At 31.0% G+C, this 20,182-nt stretch overlaps 1 protein-coding gene across 1 annotated transcript in view; it reads left to right on the top strand.

Annotated features, from left to right (window-relative positions):
* The first annotated feature begins 8,584 nt into the window (after window positions 1–8,584).
* The window catches only part of LOC122532401 (venom allergen 5-like), a 26,780-nt gene continuing 15,182 nt past the window's right edge, over window positions 8,585–20,182 (top strand). Inside the window, exon 1 of the mRNA XM_043661157.1 lies at window positions 8,585–9,018. Coding sequence (XP_043517092.1) covers window positions 8,913–9,018 — 106 coding nt within the window. The 5' untranslated portion in view covers window positions 8,585–8,912. The remainder of the gene's footprint in view (window positions 9,019–20,182) is intronic.

Below are 20,182 nucleotides of genomic sequence, written 5' to 3'. Positions count from 1 at the left end.
CTACATATTACAAATTGCATTAAAAAATCAAGAAATTATTAAAGTTACTTAAAAGCACACCATTGTTTATTTATACTTTTATCTTAATTTTCACTGTTATTATTATTAGATACATGAAAGTTCAAATTATATAAAAAAATCGAAAAATCCTAAATTTCACATCGTTGCAATACTCTATATCATTCTTTCCAAGCCTGTGTCTACAACTTAAAAGAAATCGTGCATTAAAATTATCTCGTTCGCCATTTCATTGGATTTCGAATATTTTCGATCAAAATCGAACCTTGATGTTTAAAGTGCAACAGATGTCAAATGACGTCGTACAGTGAATCAAAGGGAAATCAGTAAATCGTAATAAATCTAAAAAATCGTACAGTAAATTTTGAGTAAGGTAGAGTAAATTCAAATCGAAAATTTCAATCTTCGAGAGAGACCACTGGTGGATCTAACTTGCAATCGCAACGTTCCAATTCCAGTCAGAGTCGTTTGAATTTTTACAGATTTTCTACAAAAAATACAAATATCCCACGCGAATGTAGAAACCTAACCCACGACTGTCGACTAACTATAGCAACTCCGGCGCTTTGAGACCGATGGGACCGAATGGGATCCTCCTCTCGCCAAACAGCGACAGTTCGAAATATCGTTCCGACGTTCGTTCGACGCACAACGACACAATTGACGAACGAAGCTTGAAGTGAATTCCGAACTGCGAGTTTTCCGGTCGGAATTTCAATTATCAGGCTGGCCTAATTAACGAGTGCCGATTAACCTGGCACCAGACGAACAGATTCGAATTAACGAAGCCCTTAATTAAACGCCAGACAGGCGTGCTGATTATTAAGAGACTAATTAACAACCCTTGATTAACGCCTGTCCAATTAGAGAGGAGAGAGAGAGAGAGAGAGAGAGAAAGAGAGATTCTAATTAACGAACTTCTCGCGAGTTGGAGTTAGAACACTTGTTTAAGAAGCTTGAATATAATTCATCGAAAAGGGGGTGGAAAAGGAAACGGTTCGTCGCGACTGGAAAATCGCGCGAGAAAGAAACAGGACGAGGTAACAACGCGCGCGTCGATTTTCATTGAGATCGATCCGTGAGACGTTCGACGGTGGTGAAACTTTCACGGCCCGATAAAGGGAGAGCCAATCCTCGCGTCTAGCCATGGTGGAAATCGATTTCGAAACTGATGTACAACGTTCAGATAGGTAGCTGTCTTCGTTAATACACGTTCGCGAGAGATCTTTCTCGTTTCACTTATCTAGAGGCCGGTGGAATTTTCCGATGATAAAACGTTACCGTGGAGTAACACACGTGGAGGAGCGTAACGATTTCTGCTCAACGCAAGTCAAGATTACAAACTTTGTCCACGACAGAGAGAGAGAGAGAGAGAGAGACTAAGAAATCGTTAAAATGTCGTGACAAAGTGAAATATGAAGCATCTTCGTGTATGAATTTCTTTCGTTTCGAGTCAGATTTTAATTGGAAAAATTGTTTAAAAATAGAGGGAAGGTCGCCAAGGTGGAGGTTCTTAACGTTAATTAAGAAAAGTCGGATCGAGACGTTTCGGATGAGAGACGAGGATGAAGAAGGTTGAGGATCCCTCTGGCTCAGCTTCCTCTTTGATCGTTTCCATCGGGCAACACGGACTCCTTGATTAAAACAAGGACAAGTGGTCCGCGAAAACCCGTTATAACACGGCAAAACCACATTTAACTATCGGATATTTTTAGAATCCGATCGATAACCCGATTGCGTTATTCTCAACCAGTTGAGATGATTCCTCCTCCTCCTTCTCTTCTTTTGTGTTCGTTTAAAAGCTAGATAGAATCTTCGGGAACGGGAAATAATGCAAAAATTTCACTAGGCTCCGCCATGTTGCTATGTTCGTACGTACGTAAACTCATTAGAAGCGATTAGTTTTCATGGAATTTCGTGCTCCATTCAATTTCCAAACTGTTAATTCGTCGCCGAAGCGAGATTTTCTTCTCGTACAGTTTCGTCGAGTCGGTGATAAAACTGATAAAAATCGAAACGAACCTAACCTAAAAGCTGATCTAGTGAATTAAAGTAACTAGAATTGTCTCTGAAGCTGAGTTAACATTGCCCCCTGTTGAACTAACCTAACTGAAATTGATTTCGTTGTTCATTTTTGATTTCACAGTTGTAAAAGTTTCTGGTCCTTCGTTGGGGAAAAAGAAATAAATTTTTCAGGAATAACTGAACTGAATTTTCGAGTTAAACCAACCGAACTAAAATTGACTTCCTCTTGCTATTGGTTTTGATTTTGTCGTTATGAAAGTTTCTGGTCTGAAAGTAATGAACTATTCAGAGACAATTGGACTGAACTTTCAAACTAAATTCTAAGATCTATCTAAATTTGATTTGTAAATTGATCTAACTAGAATTTATCTTGGTACTAACTTAGATAGAACTTGGGTAGAATTTGTCTTGTTGAATTAATCCAACTAAAATTGATTTCTTCTTGCTATTAATTGTTATATTGTAAAAGTTTCTGCTACCTTTTTGAAAATAATAAATGACTATTCAGAAACGGTATTTCAAAACTGAATTTTCAACTCGTCGACTCGTCGTCTGAATAATAATTTCTTTGTACATAGTTTTACCTTCATTAAAAAGAATTAATTGGATCGTATCTGCGTATATTATACAAAGATGAAACTAATCAATCATAAAAGTCTCTGGTTAACAACTCGATGCTTTCCAGTAGTCAAAAATTTGAAATAAATCCGTAATTCTGATATTTCAATATTTTAAAACTCGACACATCGCAGACTTGAAACTTGAAGTCTGAAATTTCAGAAGTTCCGAAGAATTTTAATCGTCGAGATGCAAAGTATTCTAAAATTACATGAAACTGCAATTTTAAAGGTCTCGAAGTAAAAGAAATTACTAAAATTGTAACTCAATGTTTCTGTAATTACCTTAAGTTATCTATGATTAGAAACGATGCAACTTTAAAATTTTATTCCCGAACGCTGTCCAAATCCTAGATTTTCGATACCCTATCCGAAAAATTTGAAATTTCATTGTCTCGAATTCGCTCTTCAAACATTTTACAAACAAATTTGAAATACTCCCGAGATCGTCCCGAATTCACTGCAACACCAAGTGCCGGATGATTTAAAATTCCAATGGAAGTCTCGGAGAAGCAAGTCCGAAATTCCTTCAATCTTCCAATAATTTCAACCTTCCCCAAAACTCTCCTAAAAGTTTCGAGCTGTAAAACTCGCGAACAATACCAAGGGAATGCTCTCAACGATCACAGTGAAACGTCATTTCTCTGAAATTCCGCGAAAGATTTCGAAAAGAGACATCGAGCTTAATTTAAAAAGTTGGAAATTCGAAATATTCCTAAACAATCTCCACGATTCAGAGCGCCAGCGACCTGAAATAATGCAACGAAATTTTCAATTTTCGATTCCCCCAACACGCCCATAAAAAAAAATTCGAATCGATTCGTGGAATCGCGGGTGCACGATCTACGACTCTGCGAAAGAAAGGCCAACTTGGTGGCAACGAAGAGGAAATTAAATTCTACGTCATCGCCGACGTCGTACACCTTTTCTCTTCTCTTTCTCTTTCGTAGGAAATTGGAAGAGCGGCGAGGTATACCGATAGAGGTATCCGCGGCAAATAAATCGAAGTAGACAAGGCGAAACGCAGGGCACGTTCGCCGCAGGTGGGAGGAGGAGGAGGAGGAGGAGGAGGAGGAGGAGGAGGGTTGAAAATTTTCTCTCCCGGTGGCGGTGCAAAGTGGCGAAGTGGAATTTGCATTCCAAAGTGCAGCGACGCCCGAGCTGGATGCGACGTGCATCCGCCAGAGCTCTCCTCGTCTGCACGTCGTCTCGCGACAGATAAATCATTCCGTGCTGCTGTAAATTTTCGGTTTTAACAAACTGCCGCGCGCGCCGCGTCGCTTAACTCACGTCCCCGACATTTAAAACGTTCCATCTGCTCCTAACTGGCGTAATTGCCGTTTACTTACCATTTCGATATCTCTTCGTCCGTAGTTGGCATGAATTTTTCGCGCGCGCGGGATTTTTCAAGCCAAGAGGTGAGAAATACGTGCGACGTTCTACCGGTGGAATACGAAATTTCCTCGGAGGGAGAGCTAGTCTTCGCCTCTTTCCTTTCCTTCGTGAAAATCTTCGAATCGGAACTCACGAGGAGGGAAAAATAGTAAAATGCTCGAACGTGAAATATCGCGAATCCGCGGACGAGCAGGTTTCGCGAGCGAAGTAGGAAAAAAAAGAAAAAAAGATAATGGACGCCGGCTGGGAATAGTCGATGAAACCGGTCGATACAACTTTCCAAGCCTTAAAGAAGCTGGGACACACGTGTCGCGCGCGCAAATATCGTTTCGAATATCATCGATAAATCATTGATCGCTTAAAAGCACGGCAAACATCATCCGCACGCTTCGCCATCCAATTAGGCTGTTAGACACACGCTTTCGATAATAAATCAAGCGTTCATTGGTTCCAAAACGTTAAGGTCGGCAAACGTTATCAAAATTTCGCGAGAGGATAATATAATTTAGGTGTCCAGTGCAATGAGATTCACCTTCCCGTGAAAGATAGTGGAATTTTCTCAATTTAGATTGTTTCTTTCTCGTTCAGTCGTCGATTATTATAATATTTTAAGTAATATTTTTATTATTTATTTAACCAGACGTGAAGTTAATATCGATTTTATTTATTCACTCGATTTATTTATTTATTTATTATTAGATGGGCTAAGATACAGCAATAAATGCAGAAAAAGAAAGAGGAAAGAGGAAAGATTAATATCACACGTTTCAATAATTCAGTGTACTATAATATTAATACTGTATATAAAGTACTGTACTATATATATAGTATTAATATTATAGTACACTATAATATTAATACTATATACTGTATATAAAATACTGTACTATATATATAGTATTATATACAGTACTGTACTATATATATAGTGTTAATATTATAGTACACTATAATATTAATACTATATATAAAGTACTATACTATAATATACTATAATATTAATACTATATATATAGTATAGTACTTTATATATAGTATTAATATTATATATAAAGTATTATACTATATATACAGTATAACTATTACAGTGTACTATAATATTAATACTATATATATAGTATTAATATTATAGTATACTATATATAAAGTACTACTATAAAGTACTATAATATTAATACTTTCACTATTTCAGTAAGATTTCTTCTTTCCTTCTCTGTTTCTTCTGTATTTACTATTCTGTCCCATGATCCATCTAACATTAATAAACAAATAAAATTCAAACGTTAAAAAATACAAGAGAAACCCAAACCTTACTAATACTTGTCATTAATCTCACTATATAAAACCATATGTTCACTTGTGTTTACATTTTTATTTACCATATAAAATTTCATTACACAATAGTCGTTCAATTTTCTCATTAATTCTTTGTATCAATACCACCCTTGTTAAGAAGATTATCAAGATTCTTGTCAACAAGAACATCTCGTTAAGATTCCAACGTTTATACGGCATAGTCGATTACACACTAGGAGGTTTCGAAAGTTGCGCGAAAGGAACGGAAGGAGAATCGTCAGGGCAGATGATGCTTAATAAGAAACAATTAGACGGCTGGAAAATAATCGCCACCTCTGTAAAGGCGCGCAGCATCCCTCCAGAAGCTTGAAAGCTACTTCCTCTATTTTCTAACACGCTGGAATATCAACTCGAGACCACGTCAGTGGAAAGCGTCGTTAATCCCATAATACGCAGACGTGAGCTGCAACGTCAATTTGTAGAAATACGTATCGCGAGTATATATATATATATGTGTGTATGTGTGTGTACGTTAACTTGGCATTCTAAAAATTCTACGTTAACTCGACAGCGGTCTTCTCTCACTTCTTGCCGCGGAATATTAAATTTTGGAGAAAAATCAAACGATAAAGATTCTATTTTTTTTTTTTTTTTTTTTTGAACATTGTGAAGATTTGCTCAACGCTTAATTGGTATTGTCGGGTCACATGAAATATATATAAACTATTTACACTGTAGTTTGTCCAAAGAGATTGGTAACAAAATTAAATTAAATTAAAGGTTTCATTATTGAGCAATATTGTTATAAATTATTTAATTAACTTACATATAAATGTAAATTAAACTCTGTGTAATTGTTTGAATAAAATTTTTGTTTAATTTTATTATACTGATAATAGTTTTATTTTAAAATTTTATTCTTCAACATGATTCCTATCTGTTCAAGTAATTTTTACTGAAACTGAGAAATTACCGAGTAAATTTGATACATAGAAAATTACTAGCTAAAGTTTACAGTAGTATTGCTCAATTTTGAAATTCTATTGTTAGTGATCTCTTTTTTATTAATTTAACTCGATTTTACTATTATTGATCTCTCTTGTGGTATAAAAAATTGAATATTTTAAATTTCAGTGAGCATAAATGCACTATCTAATAAATCTAATATCACTGTTTGATATAACTATGTGCTAATAATATTATTAATATTCTTTTCATCACTGTTTGATTCCCATTTCTCTATAAACCATTTTATGGAACAAAAAAAAAAAGGAATGAAATACTTGAAAAATTACGACAAATTATTGTTTGGCTCTTAGTGGATTAAAAGCTGACATAACTCAAGTTATATCGAATCCTGTAACCAACGTATGACACAATCCTTTCTCAGCTCAGATTTAATAAAAACGTGACCAAAATCCCAATTCAGCTGAATCTAATCTGAACACAGACTTAACTACAGTTTACATCAAATTTAATTTAACAACTAAAAACCGACTATGAAACGTACATTAAGATTATACTTCATAATATGACAATTGAAATCAGTTTAATTAATTATCACTGTTATTAAATTAATTATGAGCGGAATTGATTAACAAAGACCACAAAACGCGACGGCCACACAAATACACGTTCTCTATACTTAGAAAATTTGTAATATATCCAAGTTTATCCGCATGCTAAATCACGTGCGCTGAATCGTAGAGAGGGAAATTCCGATAATCTAAACATTTGTTAAACGTAAAATGTAAAAGCACTTTGCACCAAGGATAAAAATAATATTGAATGCACGTGCTGGCTTACAGCGATTACACATGAACGCGCGGTGAATAATCTTTTGAAATGTGGTCGATATGTTACCATAAATCTAACCTGAAGCTTAGAGCCAGCTTTTGGATCTGACGTGGACTTACAAATCTAGACTTAATTGTCAAGGTATTAGCTGCGCATGACGAATATATTTGTCACAAAGAAATGGCAATTTATTGTGCATGCAGCTTAAACCTAAGCTAAATCTAGAAGCCTGAATCAGAAATCTTAAGTTAAATTAAAAACTAAAAATTTAAATACACATTTCATGGCTAACTGTATATAATTTATTTTACTATTTTACTATATAGCTGAATACGTAACTATGCAATTATATATTAAAGTAAATCTAGTTCTAGATCTTTATCTAAATCCAAGTTGAACTAAACTTAAATATAGCTACTATTTAGCATACTGTATAGCTGAATATATACCTATGTAATTATATAGTTATTTTAGTTGATGTAAATCTAGTTCTAGACCTGAACCAGGAATCTTAAGTTAAATTAAAAACTAAAAATTTAAATACACGTTTCACAGCTAACTGTATATAATTTATTTTACTATTTTACTATATAGCTGAATACGTAACTATGCAATTATATATTAAAGTAAATCTAGTTCTAGATCTGTATCTAAATCCAAGTTGAACTAAACTTAAATATAGCTACTATTTAGCATACTGTATAGCTGAATATATACCTATGTAATTATATAGTTACTTTAGTTGTTATAAATCTAGTTCCAGACCTTCACCTGAACCTAAGTTGAATTAAACTTAAATCTAGGACCACAACAAACAAAGTTAACTCTAGACCTAATCTTTAAATCTGACTATGACCCTACTTGTCATTTTAGTATCTTTAAAACAGAAATTGCTAAATCTAAAAAAACAAAAAGTGTGAAACTTAATCTAGATGGATGATGGACCTAGATGCAGACTTGACTCTAAAATCTTAAACCTAATTTAGAGTAAGTCTTATATTTTAGTCTAGAAAAGTCTAGAAAATTGTCTTTACCACTAATTTTCATCCTAACACTTCTAAAACAAAAATCGTCGAGCCTATTTGAAATAATCCTGAATAAAAAGACATTAACCCTGCTATCATTCAGTTTTTATATACTCATTATCAACAAGAAGGATTTCGATAACCTTGAATTAAAGGGTCATGAATGCTGAAAGGAAGAACTTTTTCATATTTCACTCGGGACATTTTTAGTTAAATTTGAGAGAAACACGAGTGGATGGAAAATGAGCAAAAAAAAAAAGAAAATTGAACCTAGATCTAACTCTTAAATCTAATGTATGCCTAGTTCTTAAATTAAACTAAAGCCAAATCTGATCGGTCTAGAAATTTTGACGTTTCCAAGGCAGAAAAATTTCTCAATTTGTTACACACATAAAACAAAAAAAAAAGAAAATTGCTCCCCCGATGGCCTTGGAGCCGATCACCCTGTCCTGTGCAACCGATCCCCACCATGTAAACCACAATTACACGTTCCAGGCTATGAGACAGGTAAATATAAAGGCAGTCGCACGACCGTGTTCAGCTACTAGTCCGTCTGCTTCCAACGACCGGTTCTCGCTAGTAAATCGGCCAATTTTATAGTCCGATTGACCTACCGGTCACGCGTTCCAGATAAAACTTTAAACGTTTTACCGACTTGCTCTCCGAGAGCCTGAATCTTCTGCTCACGATCGCGTAACAGTAATTCGGAGGATTGCCTGATCGAGGGAAAGGTGAGAAGATGACGATCGATCGGAGTATCGGGAAGTTGACACTGATCTTGATCGTGGTGTCGTTGACCTTCGCGAGCGATCTGTGGCCTTCGTGCACCGGGAAAACCATGATAAGTAAGTGACAACTATATAGCTTCTCAGCGCATTTTTCATTCGTGGAAATTTAAAATTGTGGGAAATATCCATGTGCAATGTGGGGAAAATGTACGAAATATTTAAAGTGTAATATTTAAATATTTACGGTGTAAAATGTAATATTTATAATATTTGTATTATATTTAAAATATTTAAGGTGTAAAATGTAATATTTATAATATTTGTATTATATTTAAAATATTTAAGGTGTAAAATGTAATATTTATAATATTTGTATTATATTTAAAATATTTAAGGTGTAAAATGTAATATTTATAATATTTGTATTATATTTAAAATATTTAAGGTGTAAAATGTAATATTTATAATATTTGTATTATATTTAAAATATTTAAGGTGTAAAATGTAATATTTATAATATTTGTATTATATTTAAAATATTTAAAATATAATATTTATAATATTTGTATTATGTTTAAAATATTTAAAATATAATATTTATAATATTTGCATTATGTTTAAAATATTTAAAATATAATATTTATAATATTTGTATTATATTTAAAGTATTATAATATCATATTTAAAAATTTATATTTAAAATTTGTATTATATTTAAAATATTTAAAATATAATATTTATAATATTTGTATTATATTTAAAATATCATAATATTATATTTAAAAATTTATATTTAAAATATTTAAAATATAATATTTATAATATTTGTATTATATTTAAAATATTTAAAATATAATATTTATAACATTTGTATTATATTTAAAATATTCAAAATTGAGTGTATGAAAAATACGCGGTAAAAAGTAGAAATTAAGTGACAAAATAGTGTTCGATTAAAGAACCTGCAAAATTTGAAAACTGCCGCAGGGCGAAAACGAAAATTGACGATCAGTCTAAGAGAGAACAATCACAGAAATAACAGCGCGAAAAATTCGAAACAAAAACAAGTAGCGAAACTGTACAACGTGAGAAATCACAAAGTTTTAATAATTCCACAGTCGGAGGAAAAAAAAAGAAAACCGGAACGATCAAAGTTCCAGTGACCAAAAGGAAACAATCCTTTTTTTTTTTTATTAAACCGCAGACAGAAGTTTGCGTAAGGGTCGAAGAATTCACCGGGGAAAGCGTTGTCTCGAACTTTGCACTTTTGCCACAACTGTTGCCACAGTTCGAACGCTTTGTCCCTGGCACGTGAATTTCTAGTCCAGGTGATTCATCTGCTCGAGAGAGATACGATTCGAATAATCTCGGATCGAGCATTGTCTACCCGGGCTTTCAGTTATCAACCTTCAACCAGCATAATGAAAACGTGACTGGGCTCGAATAATGTTTAACGTAACTCTTTAATTGCCTAACTGCGATTAGGTCGTTTTCGAGTTCCAGTGATAAACGGAACAATGTATTTTCTAGTGGTCTATTTTGTGTCTCTAATTTTCAATCTATAGTTTAATTTATATTTTATGTCTCTGAAACATGGTTCTGATAATTTTGTAATGTCTCGTACAAAGTATTATATCATCATAAGTATTATATAAAACTGTCGTGATTATATTGACAAATAATTGGCATATTATAATGTGTAAAGTACAAATTGTTTGTAATTAATTGTATTATTAAATGGAAAATATTTGATTTTTATTTCTGCATGCTGTTCTTGATAATTTTTCAGTGTTTCATAAAAGTGTAAAATACAAATTGTAATTAATTGTATTAAATGGAAAATATTTGATTTTTATTTCTGCAAGCTTGTTCTTGATAATTTTTTAGTGTTTCATAAAAAATATTCAAATAGTTTATATATGTATATTATACATCCATATATAGTCAATTTTAAATGTAACATAATTAGTATGTATTGAATATATATTGTTTTACTGAATATTTAGATTTATTAATATACTATACTTTTGTTTAAATGTTTCTATGATATTTATGAAGTATATACTTGTACTAAATATCTTGCAAACTTCTATATTTTTCTATAAAATGACAGTTTGAACTTCATTTTTGGATTTGTCTCGCCACTATAATTATTTCACATTATAATCACATTATAATTCATACAAAACTCCTAAAATCAATTCAACTACACGAATAATATAAACAATAAAAAGAAACATGAGCAGAAAAATAACATATAATAATAATCAAAAATATTCGGAAAATTGTAAAATAATAATATTCAAACAATTGTAAAATATAATAAGATAGTACAAAAAACTGGAGACTGAAAACTACAAAGTGCATCAAAAGTCAATGATATTTGAATCTGTTTTTCAAAGCTATTGTTCTCGATCTTTTTGTCTGCGAGAAATTACCGAATTAAATACTGAAGAGATACTGAACGAACGTAGGACTAAAATTTTATACTGACATTAATATTAAATACTTAATAATGTTAAATTAATATTAGTATCAAATGCTTAATAATATTAAATTAACATTAGTATCAAATGCTTCATAATATAAAATTAACATTAGTATCAAATACTTGATAATATTAAATTAACATTAGTATCAAATACTTAATAATATTAAATTACTATTAGTATTAAATATTTAATAGTATTAAATTAACATTAGTATCAAATACTTAATAATATTAAATTAACATTAGTATCAAATGCTTAATAATATTAAATTAACATTAGTATCAAATAATAATATTAAATTACTATTAGTATCAAATATTTAATAATATTAAATTAACATTAGTATCAAATACTTAATAATATTAAATTAATATTAATGTTAAATACTTAATAATATTAAATTAATATTAATATCAAATACTTAATAATATTAAATTAATATCAATATCAAATGCTTAATAACATTGAATTAATATTAGTATCAAATACTTAATAATATTAAATTAATATTAATATCAAATACTTAATAATATTAAATTAATATTAATATCAAATACTTAATAATATTAAATTAATATTAATGTTAAATACTTAATAATATTAAATTAATATTAATATCAAATACTTAATAATATTAAATTAATATCAATATCAAATGCTTAATAACATTGAATTAATATTAGTATCAAATACTTAATAATATTAAATTAATATTAATATCAAATACTTAATAATATTAAATTAATATTAATATCAAATACTTAATAATATTAAATTAATATTAATGTTAAATACTTAATAATATTAAATTAATATTAATATCAAATACTTAATAATATTAAATTAATATTACTATCAAATGCTTAATAACATTGAATTAATATTAACATTTACACGAATATTATTTTAAATTAATAATTTAATATTGGAAACGAATTAATTATCAATTAACTACCGATGGCATCGAAACAATTTTTTTCAACCCCCCTCCCCTCCCGACGATGCTTGAGAGGGTATCTATAGTTGGTCTCTTGGACCTCTCTGCCCTCGTCGGACGTTTTTCCTCTCGCCTTCTAATTGTTCCGTTCCCCGGGCATTTTAAATGTTCTCAAAGCACGGATCCTCCAATTACCGCGGAAAAAGCAGGTTTCCCTTTGTTCCGCGCCCCGTCCCCGTTGAATAACTCCGTATCCCAGCCGGCAATTAGTCAAGTTCGTTCGACGAGATTCCCGCGTACCTCGTTCCGCTCGTGAATATTCCCATTGACGGCGAGCATCGGTGGGGAAACTGTGCGCCGAATTCGAAATTTCGCGGAGATGCGCTCGCGACTCTCTTTTCCGGCCCTTGTCCCCGTTACCGCGGGCTCGCTTCCGGCCCGAATGGAACCACCTTGTCGTCCGATTTACGGACACTCGATCGTCGAATGGAAATTTGGAGAATCGGCGGCGAGTTAATTGAAAATAAATTGCGCGTCGTTTGGATTCGGAATGATGCACGCTAAATTTAATTCGAATTGAAACGTTGTTTTTCATTATTTTTTATTGTAAATCGTTGTATTGATTTCGATCGGAGTTTTGTAATCGTTTGATATGATGCTTTGGTGAAGCGTTAATAAATAAGATATTAAAGTATTGAAAATAAAATATTGAGAATACTTTGATTTTAATTTATTTGATAGCTTTGATGATAGGTGGAAAGGAATATTAGAAAATTAGAAACGCCCCTGGTTAAATCTCAAATTCTTCAATTTTTAAAAATCGATTAATAGTCGGACGGTCAAGAGATATTGTGAAAAATAATTCTGACTTACAGTTGAATGAAAATTAAAAGATTGTACAAAAATAAAAACTTATCGCGAGATCTTCAGAATCTAATTCAACATAATTTTCTTTTAGTATAATTACAAATACGTATGTATATATAGTTAAAAATTTCGAAGTTTCGAAATTTCTTTCTTTAGAAAAAAACAAATATCATTTCAGTCCTAGGGAAGCAATTTCAGAATAGTTCAAATTTTATTCAAATTTTATTCAAAAACTTCTATTTGTTAAGAATAAAATTATTATTAATTGTCGTCGTTATGAAGAACATTTTACATCAAAAATTCTAGGAAGAACATTCTCTCTGCCCTAGGGATATTAATATCTAGTTAAAAACTTCCGATTGGGAAAAGTTTGAAAAACAGATCGAAACGTGAAAACAGAAATATTATTTCGATGCACGTCAATTAAAAACTTCCAACTGAGAAAAAAATTTGATTGCCACGAGAAATTTTAGATGCACTGAAGAGAGATATTTACCTCTGTATCGAAACTTCTATAATTTCAATTAAAAATCTCCAATTGTAAAAGGTTCAATTGCCAAGAAATAAACGGAAAAAGAATCATCATTTAAATTCTAGGTAAAAATATCCAGAAAGACAATTTTAAAATAGCGCTCTGGAATTTCATTTCAGAAGGATATTTTATTAAGAGCATTCATTGAAAATGACTATTACTATTAATTGTCATCGTTATAAAGAATTCTATAAAGTGTTCTTATATAAACACAAATTAAATTTATTTTTTAAAAAAAACTAGATGTTAATAAATACGACAAATTTAATTTCTAAATATATATTTTACAAAAAAAAATAAATATAAATAATATATATATATATATATATAAATTTAGATCATTTATTTTCGACATAATTAAAATTATTAAAATCAATAAATTAACCCTGATACAAAAGGTGGAAAATAAATTTTACTTATTTATTTTTAAAAAAATTCATTCTCATTAATTTAAACTATTAATGATATTATTAATTTTTGATTATTATAAAATATATATTTTTATTATAAAACTTTTACCAAAATATATTTTTATTATAAAACTTTTACCAAAATATATTTTTATTATAAAACTTTATTTAATTATATTAATTATATATATATATATATATATTTAGAGAAACAATATTTATTTATTAACGAAAAAATGATTGTCAAGAAAAAAGGCGACAAATCTAGAGGTGAAAGATTTCTCCATCGATAATAAAAAGATTTTAAATTGAAATGAGAGGAAAGCAAAAGAGCAGGAGGACGTCGCGGAAAAAATAGAGGTTGAATGGGGAATTATCAACGGGAGGGACGGTCGGAACGATCGGGCAGACTTGGAGGAATGGAAATAACTGGGAAACTTTGAATAGAGGCCAGCAGCCTGGGACTATTTATTTAACAAGCTAGCAAGTCCATTCCCACGAAATCCATTTAACCAGTCGCTACGACAAGAGAATGGAGTTAGCAGGTGTCGGCTGAATCGTTACGTACCGGCCAAGCCCTGCTCATTTCCGCTGCAAAAAGAAACCAACCCGCGCCCAGTGCTGCCAACTGATCCGGCGTCGCGCCGTCGCTCTTTTTATTTCCATCGATTTTACGTAATAATATTCGTGACTCGCTCGTACTCTGGCCGTCCGAGTCGTATGAAAATAAGGTTTCAAACTTCGTGGAGGTCAAATTTTCGTGGCGAAATGGCTTTCAAAAAATTACGAAAATTTTTTTCTTTTTTTGGTTAGTGAGTCGAATTTGTCGAACAAAGCACTAAATGATACAAACTTTTTAGTGATAAAAGCGGCTTCCGAAATTGTGAAGTAAATTGATCCAGAATTAAATCTCTCGGGAAAGAAAACGATTAATCTCTAACAAAAAATTAATTTCAGATATTTCCAATTTTCCAAAAATTGCATTGATTTCGAAACGAAAGATTTAAACTGATATGTTTATACGATGCGACACGTCACATTAATATTTATACGACACTCGCTGGGCTGAATTTTTATATATTGAAAGTTTGAAGAACGAAAAATAGTGGCTAATTTAACTAGAACCTCTCCCTAGATTTTCTAGGGACATTCTGGGCGAGTAAATTCATATACTGTGTCTCTCCTCTTTATTCCCTTTTTTTTTCTTGCCGACAACGACAAAAACGCGGGAAATTGGAGAGAACGGAAACAAAGAAAATTATTTTAATTTCCGCGATAGCCTGATGTTGTACAAGACACGTGGCGCGAAATTTGAATAATTCCCGAGTCGTTACGGCAAAACTGCGAGAGGATGTGTCTCTCTCGTTGTAAAAAAAAAAAAAAAAAAGAACAGAAAGTGTCTATTAAGAAGCGAAATTAGCCGAATATTTCCAGGGGAAGAATTAAATCCCTCTCCCCCTGTTTCGAGCGATATATTATATTCCGTCGCAGTGAGAAGATCGACGAAATTTCAGATTTCAATGTGAAATCGAAACGAGACTCGGGGAATTTAAAAAGAGAGGAACGTCGAATTTAAAGCCAGTTATACGACCTCGGCTAAAAATAATTGCCAAACTGCATTCTCCAGTTAAGATCAATTCTAAGTTATTGCTCGTTCGATTTTAATTCTCATTTTTTTCACCTTTTTTTCTGTCTTTCTTCAATCGAAATTAAAAAGAGAGTTAAAATAATTTTGTGAGCAATTAGAAGTAGAACAATGTGAAAGTGACTTGGAAATAATCGAAATAAGAAGGTATAGAGTACAAAAGAAAATATGAAAAGTATATAAAATATAAAATAATTTCCAAATATAAAATTATTCTCAAAAAAAAAATATATATATATATAACGACGTGGAAATTAACCAAATTACCGAGGAAACTCCGAAATAATCTATACATTTTCGAGATCAATTCTTGAAAAAGAAGCTAACAAAGTGAAGACAATTTTCTGTCTCAGCCTAACGTAATGGCTCATTCAAAATTTTCTGACTCAAGTCAGAAAAATTCCAAAACAACTAAAAAATAATTCTCTAAAAGAAAAAAGTAAATATTATACAGTATATGAAAAATATAATGTAGTATAAAATTAATATATAATACAATATAAATACAATATAGTACAAAATTAATATAGTAATATTAGAAACAATTTTCTCTGAAGAAAAATTATACCCAGAATATGTACACTGTTTCGGTGATAAATAATTCGAAATTTTATTTTCATCCAGACACCATTGAGTGAATTCGAAAACAATCGAAGATAGACTTTAAAGACAATTCCGCAAAGGGTATGACCGAGTAGAAACGTATCATCTGCTGTATCGAAGAAAGAAGAAAAAGAACAAAGGGAAAAAAAAAAAGAGAAAAGGATTTGACTTCCGGTATCTCATGCCGTGTAGCATCGAACAAATTCAACGTAATTAAAGAGACAAGAGGGAAGGTTGAAAAAGAGCGGCGGAAGAAGCGAGGCAACTTTATTGCTCCGGTTTTTCGTCCAGCTGCGCGCCCACGGCCTAGCCTTCATGAATAATTCAGCTCGTACATTATTTACCGGGGAGAAAATTGGAATCTATTACATTTCGATACGACGGCGAACATCGATTCGAACCGGTTAAAAATACGCTGTATCCACGCGACGCGAGCGGCCACGAAACTCGATTACATTCGCGAATTAAAGCAGTTGCTAGTTAATTACGGGAAATCCGCGCGTACAAACACCAAGACGCTGCGAATTGTTATTCAGAACGACCGGTGCTGAACTCTCGTTTCACGCACGGCCAATTACAACATTTTCGGGGCGATCTGCCTTCTGGAATTTCTCATTTCCTGCATTTTTCGAGCAATTTTTAATGTTATTTAATAATTTATGGAAAAATGGCAACAGAAAAGATGTTACGGATATTTTTCGTAAGGGAATAAAGTTCTTCTATTTTGATAATGTATAAAAAATTATCACCTTCAAACTACCTACTAACAATACTTTATAATTGTTTACAACTGTGATTTATTAACTATAATCCTCTTCCACAATTGTGGAATTTATAATCACTTTGTAATCATCTTACAGTCTCACCTGTATCGTTCACCTTGATTATAACTTTTTATAATTTTCTGTGGGCCTCCATAATTAATTTTCTACAAATCATTACAACCATTGTACAACCTGTAAATTTTAAGTCTCCACAATTATAATTTTCTAGGCGTCCCTAAAATTTAAATAACGTTTTCTAGATAGCCCACAAATAATAGTAAAAAATCCATTATAATTACAGTGAAAGTTCTTTACAAGCCTGTGCAACTATAACCCATAATTCTCCATAATTATAATCTTTCATAATTTTCTACAACTATATTTCTATAACTTATAGTTCTCTACACGTTTCCAAAATTATAATTTTCTATAATTTTCTGCTATATAATTCTTCTATATTATTTGTAATTTTAACGATATTAAACAACGTTTTCTAGACCACAATAATTGTAAAAAGTCTATTATAATTACAGTAAACGTTAACCCATAATTCTCTATAAGCCTCCATAATTATAATCTTTCATAATTTTTTACAACTGTATTTCTATAACTTATAGTTCTGTACACGTTTCTAAAATTATAATTTTCTATAATTTTCTGCTATATAATCCTTCTATATTTTTATACCATCTGTAATTTCAACCATATTAAACAACGTTTTTTAGCCCACAATAATTGTAAAAAGTCCATTATAATTACAGTAAACGTTAACCCATAATTCTCTATAAGCCTCCATAATTATAATCTTTCATAATTTTCTACAACTATATTTCTATAACTTATACGTTTCTAAAATTATAATTTTCTATAATTTTCTACACGTTTCTAAAATTATAATTTTCTATAATTTTCTGCTATATAATTCTTCTATATTTTTATACTATTTGTAATATTAACGATATTAAACAACGTTTTCTAGACCACAATAATTGTAAAAAGTCTATTATAATTACAGTAAACGTTCTTTACAAGCCTGTGCAACTATAGCCCATAATTCTCTATAAGCCTCCATAATTATAATCTTTCATAATTTTTTACAACTGTATTTCTATAACTTATAGTTCTCTACACGTTTCTAAAATTATAATTTTCTATAATTTTCCGCTATATAATTCTTCTATATTTTTATATTATTTGTAATTTTAACGATATTAAACAACGTTTTCTAGACCACAATAATTGTAAAAAGTTCATTTTAATTACAGTGAAAGTTCTTTACAAGCCTATGGCAACCCATAATTCTCTATAGATCATAATTATAATCTTCAGTTGAAGTTCCAATTATACGCATAATGTTACGTACGTCTACGACTTGTTCATATTTTTAATTTCATGAGAAAAGAATTACATAATTTTGGGACGTTTTTTCTAACTCTCACAATCTAACGAAAAATTTCATAGCTAGATTCACAGTGATCTTGAAAATTGAAATTTGCTCTATCCTTGAGATAGTATTTTTCAGTATCAATTGTAATATTATTTTAATTCTCTCTTTTTAAATATTTTATCGAACTTTGAATGTTGAGATTGAACGAAAAAATTTTACATTACTCGACTAGAATGATGTAGAATTTTCCAGAAGCTGGTAGACTATATACTATATACATAAATAAATAAAATGATGCATATTTGACAATAACACTTCTAAATTGATCGATTCGTAACAAATATTCCAATTTTATTTAAAATTATCTAGGGAGAAATATAAAACTAATAGTTTCAGGTAAATGTTGCTTCAAAATTGTCATAATAATTTATCAAAAATTGCGAACGAAGTAATTCGAGGCAATATTTAATTACCTCGTTGTAAAATTGCTGTTCTATATCATCAATTAATTGATTAATTTAATTTAATATTATTAAAACAATATTACAAGTAATACTGAGAAATACTATCCCAAGAATCCTTGAATCTTCAAATTGATCGTTCTCATAAAGTACACGATCATAATTTTAATACAAAAATACATCACGTTATATCAACCTAACATGCTTCACAAAAATTATATTTTATTTTCTTGCATCGTTTGAAACATTCTTCTATCCTCTGTCGAATTACACAAAAAAATCACGCGAATTTTCACAAGATCTGGTGAGAATTTCCCACCGTTAATCGCCACAACGAGATTAGAGGCGGAGAAGTAACCAGAAATCCCCTAGGGTTTCAAAAGGGAAATTCGATTGCCGATTCGCGTCCCAACGGGACAGAAATTTGCATTCCTCGTCTTCGCGAGGGGGAGCTAAAAGTTATTAGGGGAAAGAATACGGCGGAACGAAAGTTGTCCGTGGAAAGACAGAAGGGACATCGTTAAAGCAGATTCCTTGGAAAGTTTTCCGCCAAGTTGGCCAATCCAGCTGGCCAGGGAAACCAAGAAGGAACTGCTGAAGAAGACGAGCGGGGAAAAAAAAAGGAAGACAAACGAATTTTAAATAACACGGTCGCAGAGTTTCTTGAATTAACGTTACGTTTTTTGAAAGATCCTGTTGTACTTTTGAACGCGTGTGAAAAAATGCACGTCGATTAATAATTAATATGGTAGTGTTCGAACTGTTATAAATATATAAGAGAGTTCGAAATTTTATTAAACGTTACTTAACGTTTTCTTTTTTTTTTTTTTTTATTACCTAACGTTATTATTTAATGTTACTTTTCGAACTTTTAAATTTTATTAAACGTAATTCACAATGTTGAAAATCTGTCACGAAGTAATCATTAAATTAAATTTCAAAATCATTTGACCCTTAAATATTCGGGCATTTAGTTATAGATACACCGATAATCACAGGAAACAAAACATGAATATTGATACGAGCCGGTACATGAAAATTAAATCGAGGATTAAATAATAATAAAGAGCAAAACATGGATATACTGATTATAAATATAAATATAAATCTCAAACTTAGCATTGATTTAATAAATTTGAGGTATAATAATTCAATTTCATATAATGTATACATAATTTAATTT

This window comes from Frieseomelitta varia, unplaced genomic scaffold, assembly GCF_011392965.1.
Source record: "Frieseomelitta varia isolate USP_RPSP 00005682 unplaced genomic scaffold, Fvar_1.2 scaffold_454, whole genome shotgun sequence".
Lineage (NCBI taxonomy): Eukaryota > Metazoa > Arthropoda > Insecta > Hymenoptera > Apidae > Frieseomelitta > Frieseomelitta varia.
This window is presented reverse-complemented; position numbering and strand designations above follow the sequence as displayed.